This window comes from Eubalaena glacialis, chromosome 8 (genome assembly GCF_028564815.1).
Source record: "Eubalaena glacialis isolate mEubGla1 chromosome 8, mEubGla1.1.hap2.+ XY, whole genome shotgun sequence".
NCBI classification, from domain to species: Eukaryota; Metazoa; Chordata; class Mammalia; order Artiodactyla; family Balaenidae; genus Eubalaena; species Eubalaena glacialis.
The window spans coordinates 58,687,887-58,704,711 of NC_083723.1; the positions used below are offsets into that span (position 1 = coordinate 58,687,887).

The 16,825-nt window shown below is 34.3% G+C and overlaps 1 protein-coding gene and 1 long non-coding RNA gene across 4 annotated transcripts in view; both read left to right on the top strand.

Moving 5' to 3' along the window:
• CRPPA (CDP-L-ribitol pyrophosphorylase A) overlaps nucleotides 1-12,035 on the top strand; it is a 326,472-nt gene extending 314,437 nt beyond the window's left edge. The window contains exon 10 of the mRNA XM_061197723.1: nucleotides 11,703-12,035. Coding sequence (XP_061053706.1) covers nucleotides 11,703-11,807 — 105 coding nt within the window. The 3' untranslated portion in view covers nucleotides 11,808-12,035. The remainder of the gene's footprint in view (nucleotides 1-11,702) is intronic.
• Nucleotides 12,036-15,462: 3,427 nt separating this feature from the next.
• The window catches only part of LOC133096220 (uncharacterized), a 77,598-nt gene continuing 76,235 nt past the window's right edge, over nucleotides 15,463-16,825 (top strand). For all 3 annotated transcript variants that reach the window (XR_009701751.1, XR_009701752.1, XR_009701753.1), the window contains exon 1: nucleotides 15,463-15,786. This is a non-coding gene — a long non-coding RNA (uncharacterized LOC133096220). The remainder of the gene's footprint in view (nucleotides 15,787-16,825) is intronic.

Below are 16,825 nucleotides of genomic sequence, written 5' to 3' on the forward strand. Positions count from 1 at the left end.
TTTTTTTACATAGGTTTAAATTATTTTGTGCCTAGAAATTCTAATGCTGGTTTCATTTTGATACTAAACTGGTTTGTTGTTTTCTTCATAACTTGTTATTGTGAATGCATATATGTGTCTATGTGTTTGTCTGACTTGCCCAACTATGTATTCCATTAAGGGAAAAAACATCTCTCTTTTCATATCTTAATATATAACTTACATCCTGGTATCAGGTAAGTTCCTGAAATACAGTCATTGAAAGGAGTCTTGTTCTTATTTTTTTCCTCACTTATTTCGTTATTGAATAAGTTAACTTTTCAAGTACTCCTTTTTTTTTTTAAAGAAAGACTCTACTAATGGGTATGCTTTCAGAGCCCTTGCATATCCCACAATGTCTCCTTTTTTGTCCTTCTTACAGTTAGCCAGGATTCCTAGGTAACAGTCTTTTCCTTAGATCCCATTTTCTTGGGGTATTTAATATTTCAGAGAAGTTACACATCAGCCATTCTTATCTATTGAAGATAATCTGTATTGCCTGATGCAGCCTGATGAATTTTTATCTTTAAATTTGAAAGTATCATCAGAATATGGCTTCTTTTGGGGGGGGGTTCTTTCACTAATTTTGCAAGGGTCTAAATTGATACCTGTCTATCTGCAGACACTGGTCTTTCTTCAACTCAGGGAATTTTCTTCTACATATTTATAATGACTTCTGTATTATCTGTGTCTTCTCCCCAAGTTTCCCTTATACAATTTGGTTCTTTAATTAATGTCTTGACTCTCTTCTCATTATTTTAAGTCTTTTATTCTTCTGAGTTCTAGAAATTTTCAAGTCTGTCTTCCATTTATCTAAGTCAAATTTATATAGAATAGGTAGGTTGTGTACCACTTCCAATGAGATATTTAATTCAAATACATTTACTTAATATCTACATGAATCTCTAGAGATGTAAAATTATTCCTACTTTGTTCCCACTTCTGTGTTCAAAGTATCTTCTTGAATCTTGTTGTTTTCATTTAGCAACATCATTTCAGAGAAATATAGTTAATTCTAACGATTCCAGAAGGTTCTTTCCACCTAGAAAATTGTTTCACATATCTGCTGATTTTTATCTACCTTCTTATTAGGAAGAAGCTCTATAGGTAATCTTCTCCCATGTGTCCTTCTCCATGAAAAAGAACTCTGCTCTTCATTGTGGGAGGGAACTTTGTAAGGCTAATTATCTGCTAGTTAAGACTGATAAAAATTGGCACCATTCTGGTCAGGATAGAACTCTTTATGTAAGTTGCAATTGAAAGTCTTCTTCTTGGAAGGAAATAGAGTTTTTAATACAATGGTAAATATTTTTCTGTGGAACTTTGAGATTAAAACTTTGGATACTAACTATTCACCCATCTAACCAATATTTAAGAGTCTAATGGTCATTAACCAGACATCTTTTTCTTTTTTAACTGCTCAAAACTATTTCAATAGTAATTCCCCCCTTTCCACACACACACATGTTGCTTCCAAGAAGTTATGTTTGAATTGGCCTATTTTAGTTATCTTTCCTTGATTTAAGTTTGTAAGTTTGAATCTAAATTCTATGGGAAAAATTCAACCAATCTTTATGCTCTAAGAGAAATTATCAGCACATTTTTCTACTAACGCCTGGGCCATCCACTCAAGAAGATACTCTTCTGAATAATCTTTCTGTCCACCCTATCTTTTCTCACCCATTGTGGAAACAGGACTCATTGCCTACCAACACCTGGTATACAGATTTTCTGCTTATGCAGCCACCTCAAATAAGAGAATGCCTGCCTCATTGTCTGCCTTTATCCTCCTGACTTGGGTATGTTAGTGTAAATTTATCATTGTCCCTACACTTATCTCTGAGACCAGGCTTTCTTTCATAGGAGAGGAATCATGTAGCACAAATTTATAGTTTTTCACACCTTTTCAGTTTCCAAGTATAGATACAAGTTTTTTTCTTATTTTTATTTTTAGGGGGTTATTTCTATAATGATATATCCTTTATCTAAAAACATCGATGCTTCAAAGATGACTTAATAGTTATATATAAAGCCAGATATTTATAGAATTAACTAGCAAATTAATCTGGTTAGTTTACTGAGTACCTACTATAGGTATAGTACTTTATTTGATTTTATAATTTAATTTGGGAGAGTTGCCTTTTACTGTCTACAGTTTAGCTAAGAAAATAGGATCTATACATATGCAAACCTAACAAGATATTGTAAGAGATTGTGAGGCAAAGTATGATAATGCAAATTACTGATGTGTAGTAAAATAAATGATTTCATAAGAGGAAGTCATCACAGCCAGGTACTTGAAAATTGATGTGAATTAGAAAGACAATTGTTGGGAAACCATTTTACTGGAGAAGAGAAAACAGTGATTATATCAGTATGGCCACAGAAGTGGATTCTGTATAGTAAAGGAGTGGAAACTGGTCAGAAGGATTGATTAGGTTGATTGTGAATAGTCTTGAATGCTAAGATGAAGTTTGTGCTGAAAGTAATGTGGGCTTGACACAGTGAAAATGGTTGTTCTAGTGAGATTAGAGCCGTAGCCATGGGCAGAGAGAAGTAGCCAGTTAGGACATCCTAGAGGAATCTAGGTACAGGATGGTAAGGATGTAGACTGAGAGTGGTCAGAGTATAGCTGGTGAGGGATGTCACAGTAGAAAACTAGCAGGACTTGGTAACTGTTGGGTAAGTTGTATAGGATCAAAACATTTTTGCTAATTAAAAGAGACATTGTGTATGAGACAGATTTTTCAACTTTATTAAGTGGGAGAATTGATATTATGAATGATGTAAGAAAATAAAGTATGACAGTGTGACAAGTCCCAGATCTAGAAATAACTGACACGATAATGAAATGCGTGTTCTCAAGCCAGATGTCTGGTGCTTTTGGCTGCCCAGGTTTTACCCCACTGCACTCTGGCTCTGAGAGCTGCATAGTTTGGGTCTTTCCTAATCTTTAGTCTCTGTTCTTATTCAGCAGAGTAACAGTGCTGCCCCCTCAGGGTTTCTTGACCAATTCTTTCCTCTTAATTATCTTGTTTCACAAATATTTACTGAGAACCTTCAGTATGTGCAAGACCTTCTGCTAGGCATGGAGAATAAAGGAAATGAAAAGTGCTGTGTGGTACTTATGTTAATAAGTAAACTCAAGTGCATTTTCACTAGTATTTTGTTGTCGAGGTTTTCAGAAGACATTTGTTTCACTCAAATGAGCAAGAGGCAAATACTTTTCATTTGGAGAGGACTCTTGTTTTTTGCAAACTATTAGTAAGTGACTGCTTTTTTTCTGCAGTTTTGGAAATTTACAAATAACGAACTTTTTTTTTCATCTCCACTAGGGGACAGTGTGTTACCATTAGATTTTTTTTTCTTCCATTTCAGCAAAATGTATACAGAAAGGAAATTTAGCCTCTAATTATTTTGATACGATATTAATTACGTTACAAATGTAACAAAACTTAAAATGTTTCTAAAGTATACAGCTTAGGATTTTTGTATATTGTATGTGTTATGGATGGATAGATATATAGACATATATAAATACAGGTTTTATTTGTTTAGAGTGATTGAAATATTGTGGCATTTAGATAATTTTTGCATGAGTTCGCCAAAACAAGGATGGATGGCAGAAAGATATTAATACCAAAGTATAAGGAAATTGAATTTCAGGACAGTTTTGTAATTCATGGAACTTGAATTAGGCTTTCGGTATGGAATTTGCTGAGACAATGTAATGTTTACCCTTCCAAAAGACCTTTGTAATCTCTTGAGACATCTAAAGCCTAAATAATACATTTATACGTATATTTTAAATTTATAGATTTTCTTTTAACAGAGTACAGTGTGTTCTTTAGGAATGATGTGTATGGAAGATGAAAATCTCAAAAGATTTCCTTTTAGGTTGTCTATAAAGATTTGGAGAACAGTGATGTCATAGCTTTTCCTGCCATTCTTTGAGACAAGATCCTACAAACTTCACATAAATTTGATTCTAACAGCATACCATAAACTTGTTTATACCTCTTTAATTCAAGTACTGATATCTGTGTAGTACAATGATAGGGTTTAATGTTTTGAAATATACCTTTTTAAAAGTTCTTCAAGTTTTGCCAAAACTGGGTATAGTTTTGCCAAAAGTTCTCCTTTGAGAAAACTGAAAGGGACAGTGGATCAGTAAGGAATTCTGAGGATATGGCATTACAGAAAATTGACCACTGGTACACTTGCAAGGTGCTACTTCTTCGTCATTTACTTCTGAAACTGCAGGCGTTACTTGTCCAAATTGTGAGGTAGACGGTGGGGAGCAGGGAAAAAAGCTGCTATGAATAATGGAGGTGCCATTTCATTCCCAATCTTCTGTGAAAGTAAAGAAATCCACTTTCCCTGATTTCCAAAGAGCTTGCCAAAGGCTTAGAGGTCCCATGAGAATTTTTGCATCGAGACTTCACTACTCTATGGAAGATGATAGATAGAACCATGGGAAAGAAACCTACCATCAACCAAAAATAATAATAATAATAATTATATATATACATATATGTATATCTCATACAAAAAACCTAAAGTACAGGATTCCATTGATAAGACTTAATTACTCTAGAGTAATTTTAAAATTGTTTTTAAAAGGTAATGGTAATAGAACTTTTGTGCATCTTTTTTTTTTTTTTTTTTAATAAACTTATTTATTTATTGGCTGTGTTGGGTCTTCCTTGCTGCGTGGGGGCTACTCTTCGTTGCGGTGCACGGGCTTCTCATTGCAGTGGCTTCTCTTGTTGCATAGCATGGGCTCTAGGCGCACGGGCTTCAGTAGTTGTGGCTCGCAGGCTCAGTAGTTGTGGCGCACGGGCTTCGTTGCTCCATGACATGTGGGATCTTCCCAGACCAGGGATGGAACCCGTGTCCCCTGCATTGGCAGACGGATTCTTAACCACTGCGCCACCAGAGAAGCCCCCATCTAAGCATAGCATATTTCATCCTAATCTTGAAATTACAAAGTGATAGAGAAATAGCTAAATATGACAAGTTTCTGGTTAAAACCTATAGTGAATTCTAATCCTAAATAATTCAGTTCAAGGATATAAAAAATTAAAATTAGCAATTTTATATTGATTTTTAAAATATTCTTCCTGGTATTTAAAAAACCCAACTGTGAGAAACTCTTCAAAATCTCAATGAGCAACTGTTAACATGCTGAATAAAATTAAGTACACATTTTTTGTTGTTACTTTTAGCTTAACTTCCATGATATCTTTCTTAACCTCTAAATCAGCAAAAAGCTATAACTTTGTGAATTATTAATATTCTTTTGGAAATCTTTTATTGAAAATTGCAATATTCAAACAAATGTTTTCTTTGTACAGATTTTGAAGTTTTTGGTGGGGATAAATATTCTCTGGAAATCTAGACAATTATGAAGTACTGATTTTATGAGATAACAAATCAAATTTAGTCCCCGAATTTAAAGTCTTGAAACTAAGTTTTAAAATAACTTATTTTTCTTATTAGAATAAAGTGTGTTTATTATGAAAATTTTGAAAATATAGCAAAACATGAAGATGAAATAAAAATAGCCATAAATCTGTCATCCAAAAATAACTCTTGTTAACATTTTGATATTTTCCCTCCCAGTAATTTAAGAAACCTGATTACTACATCCTTTTTTTTCCTTTAGGACCAGTTTCTAGTTTATAATACAGCTGTAACCAAGAAAAAGAGTGAATGTTGTATTTTACAGCTAGAAGTTATATTTTTATTTTTTTATGAGAAGATAGAGTGCAATTTTTATTGTTTTTCAAAAATTTGACCTTGTTCTTAAGTGAACAGAACAATAAGATAACAAGTAATTACTGTTACGACAATAATTTAGATTTAAGCAAAATGCAGACTTTAATAATCTTATTAAATATCCTCTTGTTTTTCTTTTAATTAAACGAATGTTTTTGATTTTTATGTGTGGGTATGTAAACATTGGTGTGCCATGTTCACAGTTTATGCCCTTTATGACTGAGTATAAATCAAGGTTACTATAAACCTGAAGCCTAGCCATGAATGTTGCTGGAGTTACAGATAGTAAGTAAACTGCTGATAAATTTAATTTGGGTGCTTTTTTCTTAATTTTTTAATGTGAAAATTTGGGTACCCACTCTTCTTACAATAGCTTTATCACATTGATATGTCACTCTAAGGATCAGCCATTTCTTGTCCCAAAATATTTCTTGCTCATCCTGGACTCTACAGTATTTTCTTCCTCTTTCTCTCATCATTTGGTTCTGTCTCCCTGAGGAAACATTCCTGCCTCATGTGATCTTACCATGCTCTGAATTCCCTTGTTCTCTCATGTGCAGCTGTAGCAATATTACCTACAGTCTAGTCCTGTACATATATTTGTACATTACATCACATTGGTTTTCTAGGGATGGGGTTAACATTTTTCAAATTTTTTGTTTGTTTCATGGAGTAAATATTCCCAGATGACATGGCTGCTGACATAACCCATATGTAGTTTTCTAAATGTTCCAAGCAGGTTTCTTGGTGATGGTGGTAGGGTGTGTCAGTAGATAAGGAATAGGGAAATGGAATAGTAATGTGATTACAAGGTATAAGATGATTATGGTAGTAATTCACCATTTTTCTCTCTTGCTTCAGTTTGGATATTTTTTTACTTCACTTCAGGGTCACTAATATTGACTCTGGCTCTTCCCATCTCATATTAAATCAGTCAATTAATTCTTAATTTCAAGTATTATATTGTAAAATTGTAAAAATTGTTTTTTTATTTGAGATTCCAACTCTATGTTGAAATTTTCCAGTTTTCATCAACGTTTCCTTCTCTTCCTCTATTTTTTAAATATATTAATCATAGTTATTTTGAAATCCTTGCAGGGTAATTCCAATATATGGATCATTTCCGGATCTGTTTAAATTGATTTTTTTTTTCTCTTGTTTATGGATATTTATTTATTTATTTATTTTTGCTGTTTTGCGGTCTTTACTTGTCAAGTAATATTTTATTGTATGCCATCTGTTAGTTACAAAACATTATAAAAGCTCTAGTTTATTTTAGCTTCCTCCAAAGAATATTAAAATTTGTTCTGGCAAGCGTGTGTGTTACTGGGAAATCAACTTGCTTTTCTGGAGCTTGTTAAAGCTTTGTTAGGGCATTTCTAGTTCAGTTTTGTCTGTATTCCTGGGTTATAGGCATGGTCTTTCAGAGATCTCGGCTGAAGGCCATGGGTGCTCACCAAGGTCTCCTTGTTCCAGCCTACCTCACATCTAATCTTCTAAGTGCAGTGCAGCTTCTGAAATCTCTGCTCATTGCTCTAGCTTCCCAGAAATTATTCTCTGCTAGGCCCTATGGAGTCTACCTGTGCAAGTGCCGATTAGGAATTGGCCAAATAAGGGGAATTTTCCGCAGAATTTTAGGACTTCTTTGCAACTCTCCCATCGCAGGGATGTTTTTCGCACAATCTGAGCCACTTTGACAACTTTAAATTGTAATCTCTGTCTTTTATATCCAGAGAGACCATCATTCACTTGGACTCTATTTCTCTTCTTTATAGTTTCGAAAAATTCTCTCAACAAGACATCTGAGGTGAATGGTCTCTGCTTTCAAGGACTGTAGATATGCATTGGTTACTGTCTTAGATCCGCAAACGACATTTTTACATAGAGTTTACCAGATTTAATGGTTATGTATGGTGAGTAGGTGTTATCAGCTACTGTGTTGTGGCTGAAACAGTACCCTCCATAAAAATAATAATTCTAACAGCTGTTATTATAGAATATTTGTTAGGTATCTGTGATTTACATGTCTTACCTGGTTTAGTCCCTACAGAAAAATCTGTAAAGTAGATAATATTGTTACCCCAGTTTTAGATGAAAAACGCAGAACTATAAAACTTTGATAATTTGCTCAAAGATATTTGACAGTTGTGAAGGCCAGTATTTGAATACCAGCAATCTGACTCTAGAGCCTGATTAAACACATCTTTTCTTGAAAAATAATACACTTTGTGTTTTAGATTCACAGAAAAATTGAGAGGATAGTACAGAGTTCCCTTGTGCCCTTTGTGCAATTTCCCCTATTATTAACAACTAAGCCATAGTTTATGCAGATTACCTTGGTTTTACCAAATTTTTTTTTTTTATTCCAGGATACCACATTACCTTTAGTTTTCATGTCTCCTTAGGAGACAGCTGTCATGTCTCCACAGTTGGCTGTGACAGCTTCTCAGACTTACCTTGTTTTTTATGAACTTGACAATTTTGAGGAGTACTGGTCAGATATATTGTAGTATGTCCCTCTATTGGAGTTTGTCTGATGTTTTTTCTCATGATTAGACTGGCGTAATGGGTTTTGAGGAGGGAGACCACAGAGGTAAATACCATTTCATCATAGCATATCAAGAGTGCATACCATCAACATGATTTTTCAGTGTTCATGTTGACCTTGCTCACGTAGTTTTAACACTAAACATTTTTATTATATAATATTTGGAGCACATAAAGGAATGTATGCATATACATGTGCATAAATATAGATGATTGATAATAAAATGACCACCTGTATTGCCCCTCCACTCCCTATCTCCATCAAGGATTGAAAACACTGTTTTGCATATCCACTTTCAGCAGGAAATGCTTTTTAAAGATTTATTTCTTTGCATTTTTTACTTACGTTATCAATACTTTTATAGAGGTATGGAATTTTGAAATGAGTTTGAAATCCATAAATTGTTTGTCTATCTAATTTTTGTACATACTAGAATTTTCTTAGTATATGTATGTCTCACCATCTTGTTTAAATCAGCTCTTAAAATTCCATATTTTTCAAAGATGAAATGATTGAGGTCAGGCAGAGAGGGAAAACAAATATTTAGTGGAATAACATAGGTTCTTCTCACTGAATTCTAATCTTTCCAAATGATGCGTATAAAAAATTGCCAAAGTAATCTTTCAAAGAACAATCTTACTTAAATTTGTTAGTAGCTAAAGATATGTAAGTTGTGGAGCAATCAAAATGAGCATGGAATATTTATTCCAAGATAGAGAAATGCGATTTTTCTAGCCCTAGGATCTTAAACAGGTTTTCCCCCTTCATTTCTTTGTTACCATGCTGCTTTCATTATAAGTGTAAACTGGTTTCAAAGAGGCTATACAGATAGCCTTTTTCTGTTTATTTTTGAATGGGAAACCTTAATTATCATCATCTGTTGTATATCTCATTTTAATGAGACTTGGGAGTAGATGTGTATCATACCCTGCAACATTGTAATTAATTAATTATTGAGTGACAAATACATATCTATAGTTGGTTTGTATTTTATTCAGTTTTAGAATACTATTTCTATATTTATAAATGGTGTGTCATGAATGATATCTGCTCCTATATAAGTGAATCGCATTTTAAGCTCAAACATATTTGGCTTTTAAATGATTTGTTAATGTGATTTGATATTCTGGAAACCGGTACAGCATTTGAAATCCATTATTGAAATGTCATTAAAACTCACTCACAAGAGGCAAAGTAGCCACATTCAGCCCCTCTGCCTCTTCCCCAGTTCCACCTCTTAGAACACAATCAGGGAAACTGAGGGGAAAGAGTAGTTTAAGTAGAGGTGATCTCTTACTACCATCATCATAGATGAGAAACCCAGGCCTGGGCTAGTGGAGGCGTGGTGGTAGTGGGAAGGCTTCGATAAGATAATATTCTTCTTTGTACTGTTGCCAGACTTCTGGCTAAATATGTAAATAGGAGTAAACAAAGTAACCAAATAGTGGTCATTGTTAACAAATGAGTCAAACTGAAAGGGTGAACATATGTCTATCATTGTCAAGCCTCCTTTGCTTTGAATTTGTTATAATGTATGGAGGGCAACCATGTGTTAGGCATTGAACTAAGTTTTTTATATTCAAAGATAAAATATTCTTTACATCAAGAAACTGATCATCTGGTGGAATAGATGGCCAGCTAAAAAGACTATTAGAATTCAGTGTGCTAGAGGAATTCATAGCTATGGAAACGTATAGATTCACCTCACTCAAATTGGGTTGAAGAACAGCAGTCAAGGGAGATTTCAGGAGTCACTGATATCTGAGTTGAACCTCAGAGTAACTAGGGTAAGCTAGGCCAGGAGAGGGAGTGGAACAGCTTTTCTGGCAAAGGGATTAGCTGGTGCAAAGGGATGAAAGCTTGAAAAATGGCTTGATTGGGCAATCTTAAACAGTTCTACATGGCTTGGAGAACTGAGTGATTTTAACGGAATGGTAAGAAGAGGCTGGAAGGATAAAAGACCTTCCAGGTAAAGGGTTAATACTTGATCCTGAGGTTTAAAGATAGCCTTCAAAGGATTTTATGCAGGATAATGATGTGATCAGATTTTTATTATTTAAAATCAGTATTTTCATTGCTGTGTGGGAAATAGGATAGAAGAGGACAGACTTCAGAGAGACTATGAGATTGTTTCAGTAATTCAGGGCCAGAGGTATTATGCTGGCAGTGGCAGTTTGAGTGGAGTATATGGATTCAAGAAACATTAAGGAGGTAGAAACAATGGGTCCTAGTGATATACTGAATGTTGGCATAAGGCATTACGGACGATGCCAAAGTGTAGAAATTGGTTACCAGATCCCTCTTTTTGAACCTAGCACAATTCATAACCCAAGGACCTTAAGATATTAACTCTGTTTCCGCTTTCATTTTCCCTTCATATTATCATCCCCTCATACCTTCAAGAAGCCTAAGTAATTAGAAAAAACAGAATTTCATAGGCAATATGATTTCAAAGGGAAAATCACATTTTAGCAACTTGTGAAATAACTCTTTTCACAAATCTGCCTGATCTTTACTTCAAAAACAAGCAGGTTTTTTGTTTTGTTTTTTTTCCTCCACACCAGTACTCACAGTTTATAACAAAGTCTGTTGTTGAAGAACCCTCGGGGAAAAAAAAAAAAAGGTGAAGAGAAGGCTTGTATCATCAAAGAAATATTCACACTTACGTGAAGAGCCAAAGTTGGTCTTCAATATTGGATTAAGGGAAAATAATCTTTTGTTTCATATTATTAGCTTTTGAAATTGTGTCATTGCGTTTTTCGGTACCTTCAGCAGATATTTTTTCTATCATGAAAGTGCTTATAAAAGCGTTTCTCCTTTATTTGGGACAATGGCTGTGGTCTGAGTTTTATGCAGTGCTGAGCCCAAAGAACAGCAAGCCTTGCAAAGTGTCTCCTTGAACACATAGAAACAGAGAGTCTGTGATTGTGGTTGGCAGGGGCTAAGGAGTGGAGGAAATGGGGAGATGTTGGTCAAAGGATACAAACTTCCATTTATAAGATGGGTAAGTTCTGAGAATTTAATGTACAGACGGTGACTATAGTTAACAGTACTGTATTGTATACTTCAAAGTTCCTGAGAGAGTAGATCTTAAACATTTTCACCCCCCTTCCAAAAAATGGTAACTATATGAGATGATGGGTGTGATAACTAACCCTACTTAGTAATGATTTTGCTGTATATATGTGTATCACATCATCACATTGTACACCTTAAACTTATACAATGTTATATTTATGTTTGTAAAGTTTTTTAAAAATAAATTGCTTTTAAAAAGAAAAGTAGGTCCTTGTTAAATTTAATGTGTTGATATCTTTTCTTTCTAAAATAATTATTGTTTTATCTTTTCTTTCAGGATGAACGGAAGCTACAGGAAAGTTTAAGGCAAGGTGCCACCATTATTGCTGCCTTAATCAAAGAAAGAAATTCCGGACTCATTGGTCAACTACTGGTAGCATAAAGAACATGGAGAAAATTACCTACTGTGTTCTTAGAAACATTTACCTAAGTATCTCTTTTGTGCTTCTCTCTGAATTGTATATGGTAGAATGTTTAAGTTGTCTTTTATGTCTTTTATAATTTGGAGGATGTGATGCTTAGGTGAACTTGAAAACTTTTTATGCATGTCAAATATAAATTGCTTAAACCGGAAAAGAACAGATAAGTGGAAAATAATAGCCTTCACATAAAGAATCTTTTCACGAAGGCATGAAAGGTAAAATAGAAATAATGATGAGTCAGCTAATTCTCCAAGGAATGAGAATTTAGGAAATGTCAACTATTATCTCTCTGTTAATTAGTAAATCACACTATAATGAAACTAATAAATAAGATTAATGAGTATTGTTAATTCTAACATTATCCTCTCTCCATGGGTTATTTTGAATTGCATTCCAATTTTTCACACCTTAAAAAAAAGAGGAGATAGCAGTGAACTCTGCACTTTGAGTATCTGCACCATTAGCCTCACATTACCCTAGATCCCTAAAGGAGATGTAATCTCCTGCTTTTCTAATGTTTTAAAATTGTATGTTTTCCTTGGTTTATGAAATATAGTTTTGACTTAACATTATTGTAAAAGGCTTCTGATTTTTTCTGAATAACTTTAAAAGAAGACTGGAAAGCTTCATGAAAGTGAAGTTATTTTGGTCAATCTTAAGTTAGTCTTCTTCTGAAAGGAAGAGAGTCCATTGCACATAAAATAATTAATTTTCTTTTGATACAGATAACTGCTGCCTTTTTAAATCGAGTTCTTATTCTTTCAAATTTCCACTGGTATATACATCTTAAATATTGATGATTTTTCCCTACCTTATATTTTACAGTTTTGTCAGTCCAGTCATTAGAGATGCCTTTTATTCTATATATACACTTCATAAAAACACATTAGATCAGATTATGCCAGGGCTTAGGCTGCACGTGGGAACTATAAAAATTGCATGAAATGTTTTCGGTTAAAGATAGACTATGAAATATCTACCTTGTGCAGTCTCTTCTTAGCATGTTGGGTGATTTTGCCTTCATTTCTCAAGTATCCATAATAGTAGGAGAGTTTATATTTTACATTTAAATAATAGTGAGTAGAATATAGAGAAAATGAAATAATTATTGCAATTCATTCTCCTAAATGAAATGTGTTGTTTGAATGAATGTAGGCTTGGATCTTAATTCCTGGGCTCGCCACTTTTTCTCTTTCCCTAGGGATGTTAAGAAATATAAAATAAATCATTTAATTAAAAATCTTGAGGGTGGAAATATATGGGCAGTGTGTGGATTTTGGTTAGAATGTCTGTCGTCATTAAGGCAGGTTGGCTACGCTGTAAAAGGTCATAGGTGCGCCTTTTGACATCTTCAGGTGAAAATGTTTTAAGAATTTGAAAAGTGCTCATAAAGGCAAAAGGGGAAAAGTTACGAAGATTTTAAGGAGAAAATGAGTGCCTTTAGGTACGTGGTGGGAAACTAGGCAATCTCTGGCACAGGCAACATCACTGTATCTATTGAGTGCTGGCTGAGTTACCTTAGATTTCAACAAAAGGGAATATTATACCAGACAAGAATTTATCTTGGGACAGTTAGTATGCCTTTACCCTAGGCAATTGTAAACATTTAGTGTTATGAGATTTAGTTAATAAAATATTAAGATGACGTCTGAAATCATCATCATCATCATCATTATGGCATTTAATTTTTTTCTTTATAGTTTACAAAGTGATTCACAGCATTGAAAATAATTTAAAGAAATCTCCTCACATCCTTTACAGTTTAGATGGAAATTGAGGCTCAGGGATCCTCACTACCTTCTCCAAGGACACATGTCTGCCTAGTAGCAAAAGGCAGGGCTTAAACTCAGGACCACTGAGAATGAGTTTTAAGCTCATTTCCTCTGTAACAATGATTGCGGGCAAAGGACATCCAGCAGAGAGGCCTTGGGAAATGAGCCAGAGGCTCCGAATGAGCGTTGGAGGAATGGACGAGGAGGGACAGATCAGTCCAGTGACCCGAGGAAAGTCCTGAAGCTTTTGGCTTTCCAACCATGTTTCCAACATACAGAAATTGTAGCTAAGGATAAAGGGAATGAAGAACATTATTGGCCAGGAGGGAAAGATAAATTAGTTGTTTTTGTTATTTGTTAAGAGATCCAGAGGCAACTTTACAGTTATATATTCATCTCCACTTCGGGAAACTTAATTACTTTCATGATAACTGTCCATTTTCACTTTACTTTTCAAAATCCCTTTAAAAATTATAGTAAGTATGCCTGAGGGTTGCTGAAATTGCTTTCTACTTGTGCAAATTTTGTGGAAAGGCTGTTTTCTTTTTAAATGTATGCTACTTAATTACATGCAATTTAAAGTTAACCTTTTTAGGAAGTTAACAGTGCGATCGGTAGTTTGATTAATGACATATTGGTAAGAGGTAGTATTTTTTTTTCATGAAAGTGCTCAATTTGAGAGATGACTTCTTGCAAATACACTCATCTGCAGATAAAAGTCAGACCCCTATATTCTACCAAGACCTCAGACCCCTATATTCTACCGAGAGCCATTCTTACTGTGGTCACTTTAAGCATTTTGCATTGGTTTACCAGGAAAACGCTCTTTTCCTATGCTAGTTTACTGTACATTTGACCCTTGAACAGCACAGGTTTGAATTGCACTGGTCCACTTATACGTGGGTTTTTTTCAGCAGTAGCTAGGAAGGAACCATGGATACAGAAGGCTGACTCTAAATTATGCACAGATTTTTGACTGCTGGGAGGGTCAACGCCTCTAATCCCTGTGTTGTTCGAGGGTCTTCTGTAATTATACCTATCAAATTTTACGTTTTATATATATAAATACAATATTCATTTTATAAAAATCAAGTTGTAATACTACATTTTCTTATGTTAAATATGTACATTTTACTTCCTTTTAATGTTGAAACTCACTATATCAAGGAAACAAATGATAATATTTTAATTAAAATGTGAAGAAAGCCGTTTGAGATAAGAAAGATTGAAATTGTTTTGAAAGCTTAATTCAAAAATAAACAATAAATGAAAACTACATATTGTTTTAGGGTTTATTAATATGGTTTAAAATACGTGGACAAGATGTGGCTGTGCAGCTGGTGTTTGGCATTGAAACATTAATATATGTTCTGGTATGTTCTTAGTTTCAAAACTGTGAAGAGGTATGGATCTTTTTAAATGAAAAGTAAGAAACTACTATTAAATATTTTAAATGTTCTCTTTACACAACAAAATATAGGTAATTGCTAACTATTGATATTTTAAAATCTAACGACAATTTTCATTGATATTTAGTGTATATGTACATGTTTTTCAAACTGACTCAGTCTCAACTGAATAACTGAATAGAACATTCTCAAAATATAAGTGTGATGTTTTACATTATAGGAAAATAGAGTTTGAGATTCAGATATATTATTCTGTAAAATATGTTAAAAATTTGCAAAACCAGAAGTCTCAATCAGATTTTTTTTCTTTCCCTCATATTTAGCAGGTTTACCAGCAATTACTGTGGCAGCTAAGGATATAAAAGCTATACTTAGGCACAGTGGAAAAGAATATTGTGACCACTTAATAATGTTTACATGGGTGTGGTGGGTTGAATTACTGTTTAGCAATATTCTTTCCCTCCATTTAGTTTCCATACGAGGAATGTATGTCCACTTCATGACTTTGGGATTCATCCTGTGACCTGCTTTGACCAACAGAGTGAGTCACAAGTGGCAGTGCACCGCTGAGACTAGGCTTAAGAGACCCTGCGTGTTGCTGCTTGCTCTCTCCCACTTCTGCCACCACCATGATGTACACACTCCGCCTGGCCTGCTGCCTCCAAAAGGAAAACAAGAGCCGGGATCACCTGACCTCCAGCTAATCAACAAATGGATGCAGAAGCCCAGCTGAGATCAGCAGGGTCTCCAGCAGACAGGTGAGCTCAATAAATGCTCATTGGCTTTTGTTTTTTTTTTTTGCTAGTACTGAGTTTTGAATCATTTTATCGAACACCAGTTGGTAAGCAAGGAAAGAAGATCTGTGGCAGTGTGTGGTACATTTGCTCTCACTAGTCTAGGATATATCTGGAGACACACATTTTGCTAAAGCAGAACATTTACCAGGAGAACTGTTGGTTAGGGCAACAATCCCGAAGTATTAGAAGGTTCTCTGGATGCCTCCTTCCCTAGTTAGTAGTTACTGAAGGAGAAAAATAGACCTGAGTGTTACAGAAAAGTTTTCAAAAGAAGTTAAACTTTTTTGGACCTGAAATGATATTGAGTTAAAATACGGGCAATTAAAATAATAGATAGTAGAAATAGCTAACATTTGTTGAATGATTAGTATGTTCCAGAAACTGTTCTTAGTGCTTTTGCATGTACATAACTTTTTTTTTCCATAATAACTTCATGTACAAGGTAGTATACCAGTCTCCATTTAAAAGATGAAGAAACTAAGGCACATACATTTTGAATAACTTTGAGTAACAGAGTCATTCAAGCACCAAGTGGGCAAAATGTGATTCAAATTTGGTTATCTAACTTTGGAGCTTATATTCCTAAGCATGATTCTTTATAATATTATAAAACATACTATTTTTTTCCCCATGGAACGGCATTTTATTTTAAATATAGCAGTGTGTACACATCAATTCCAAACTCCCAATGTATCCCTCCCCGCATCCTTCCCCCCTGGTAACCATAAGTTCGTTCTCTAAGTCTGTGAGTCTGTAAAACATACTATTTTAAGATCCCTTAAAGAATGACTCTCAAAGATGGGAATCTCAGTTTTATTTTCGTTAATAGCAAGAGAAAGAAAATGGGTCAAGCCCATTACCTTTTAGTGTTGCTATACTCTTCCTTTCCTTTGTGCATTGCTATCCCCAACACACAAACATATTTTAGAACATCCTTGGATCTGCATGTGCCAGTAAAACATACAAAGACTGATACTCACATACAGTTATTATCACTCAC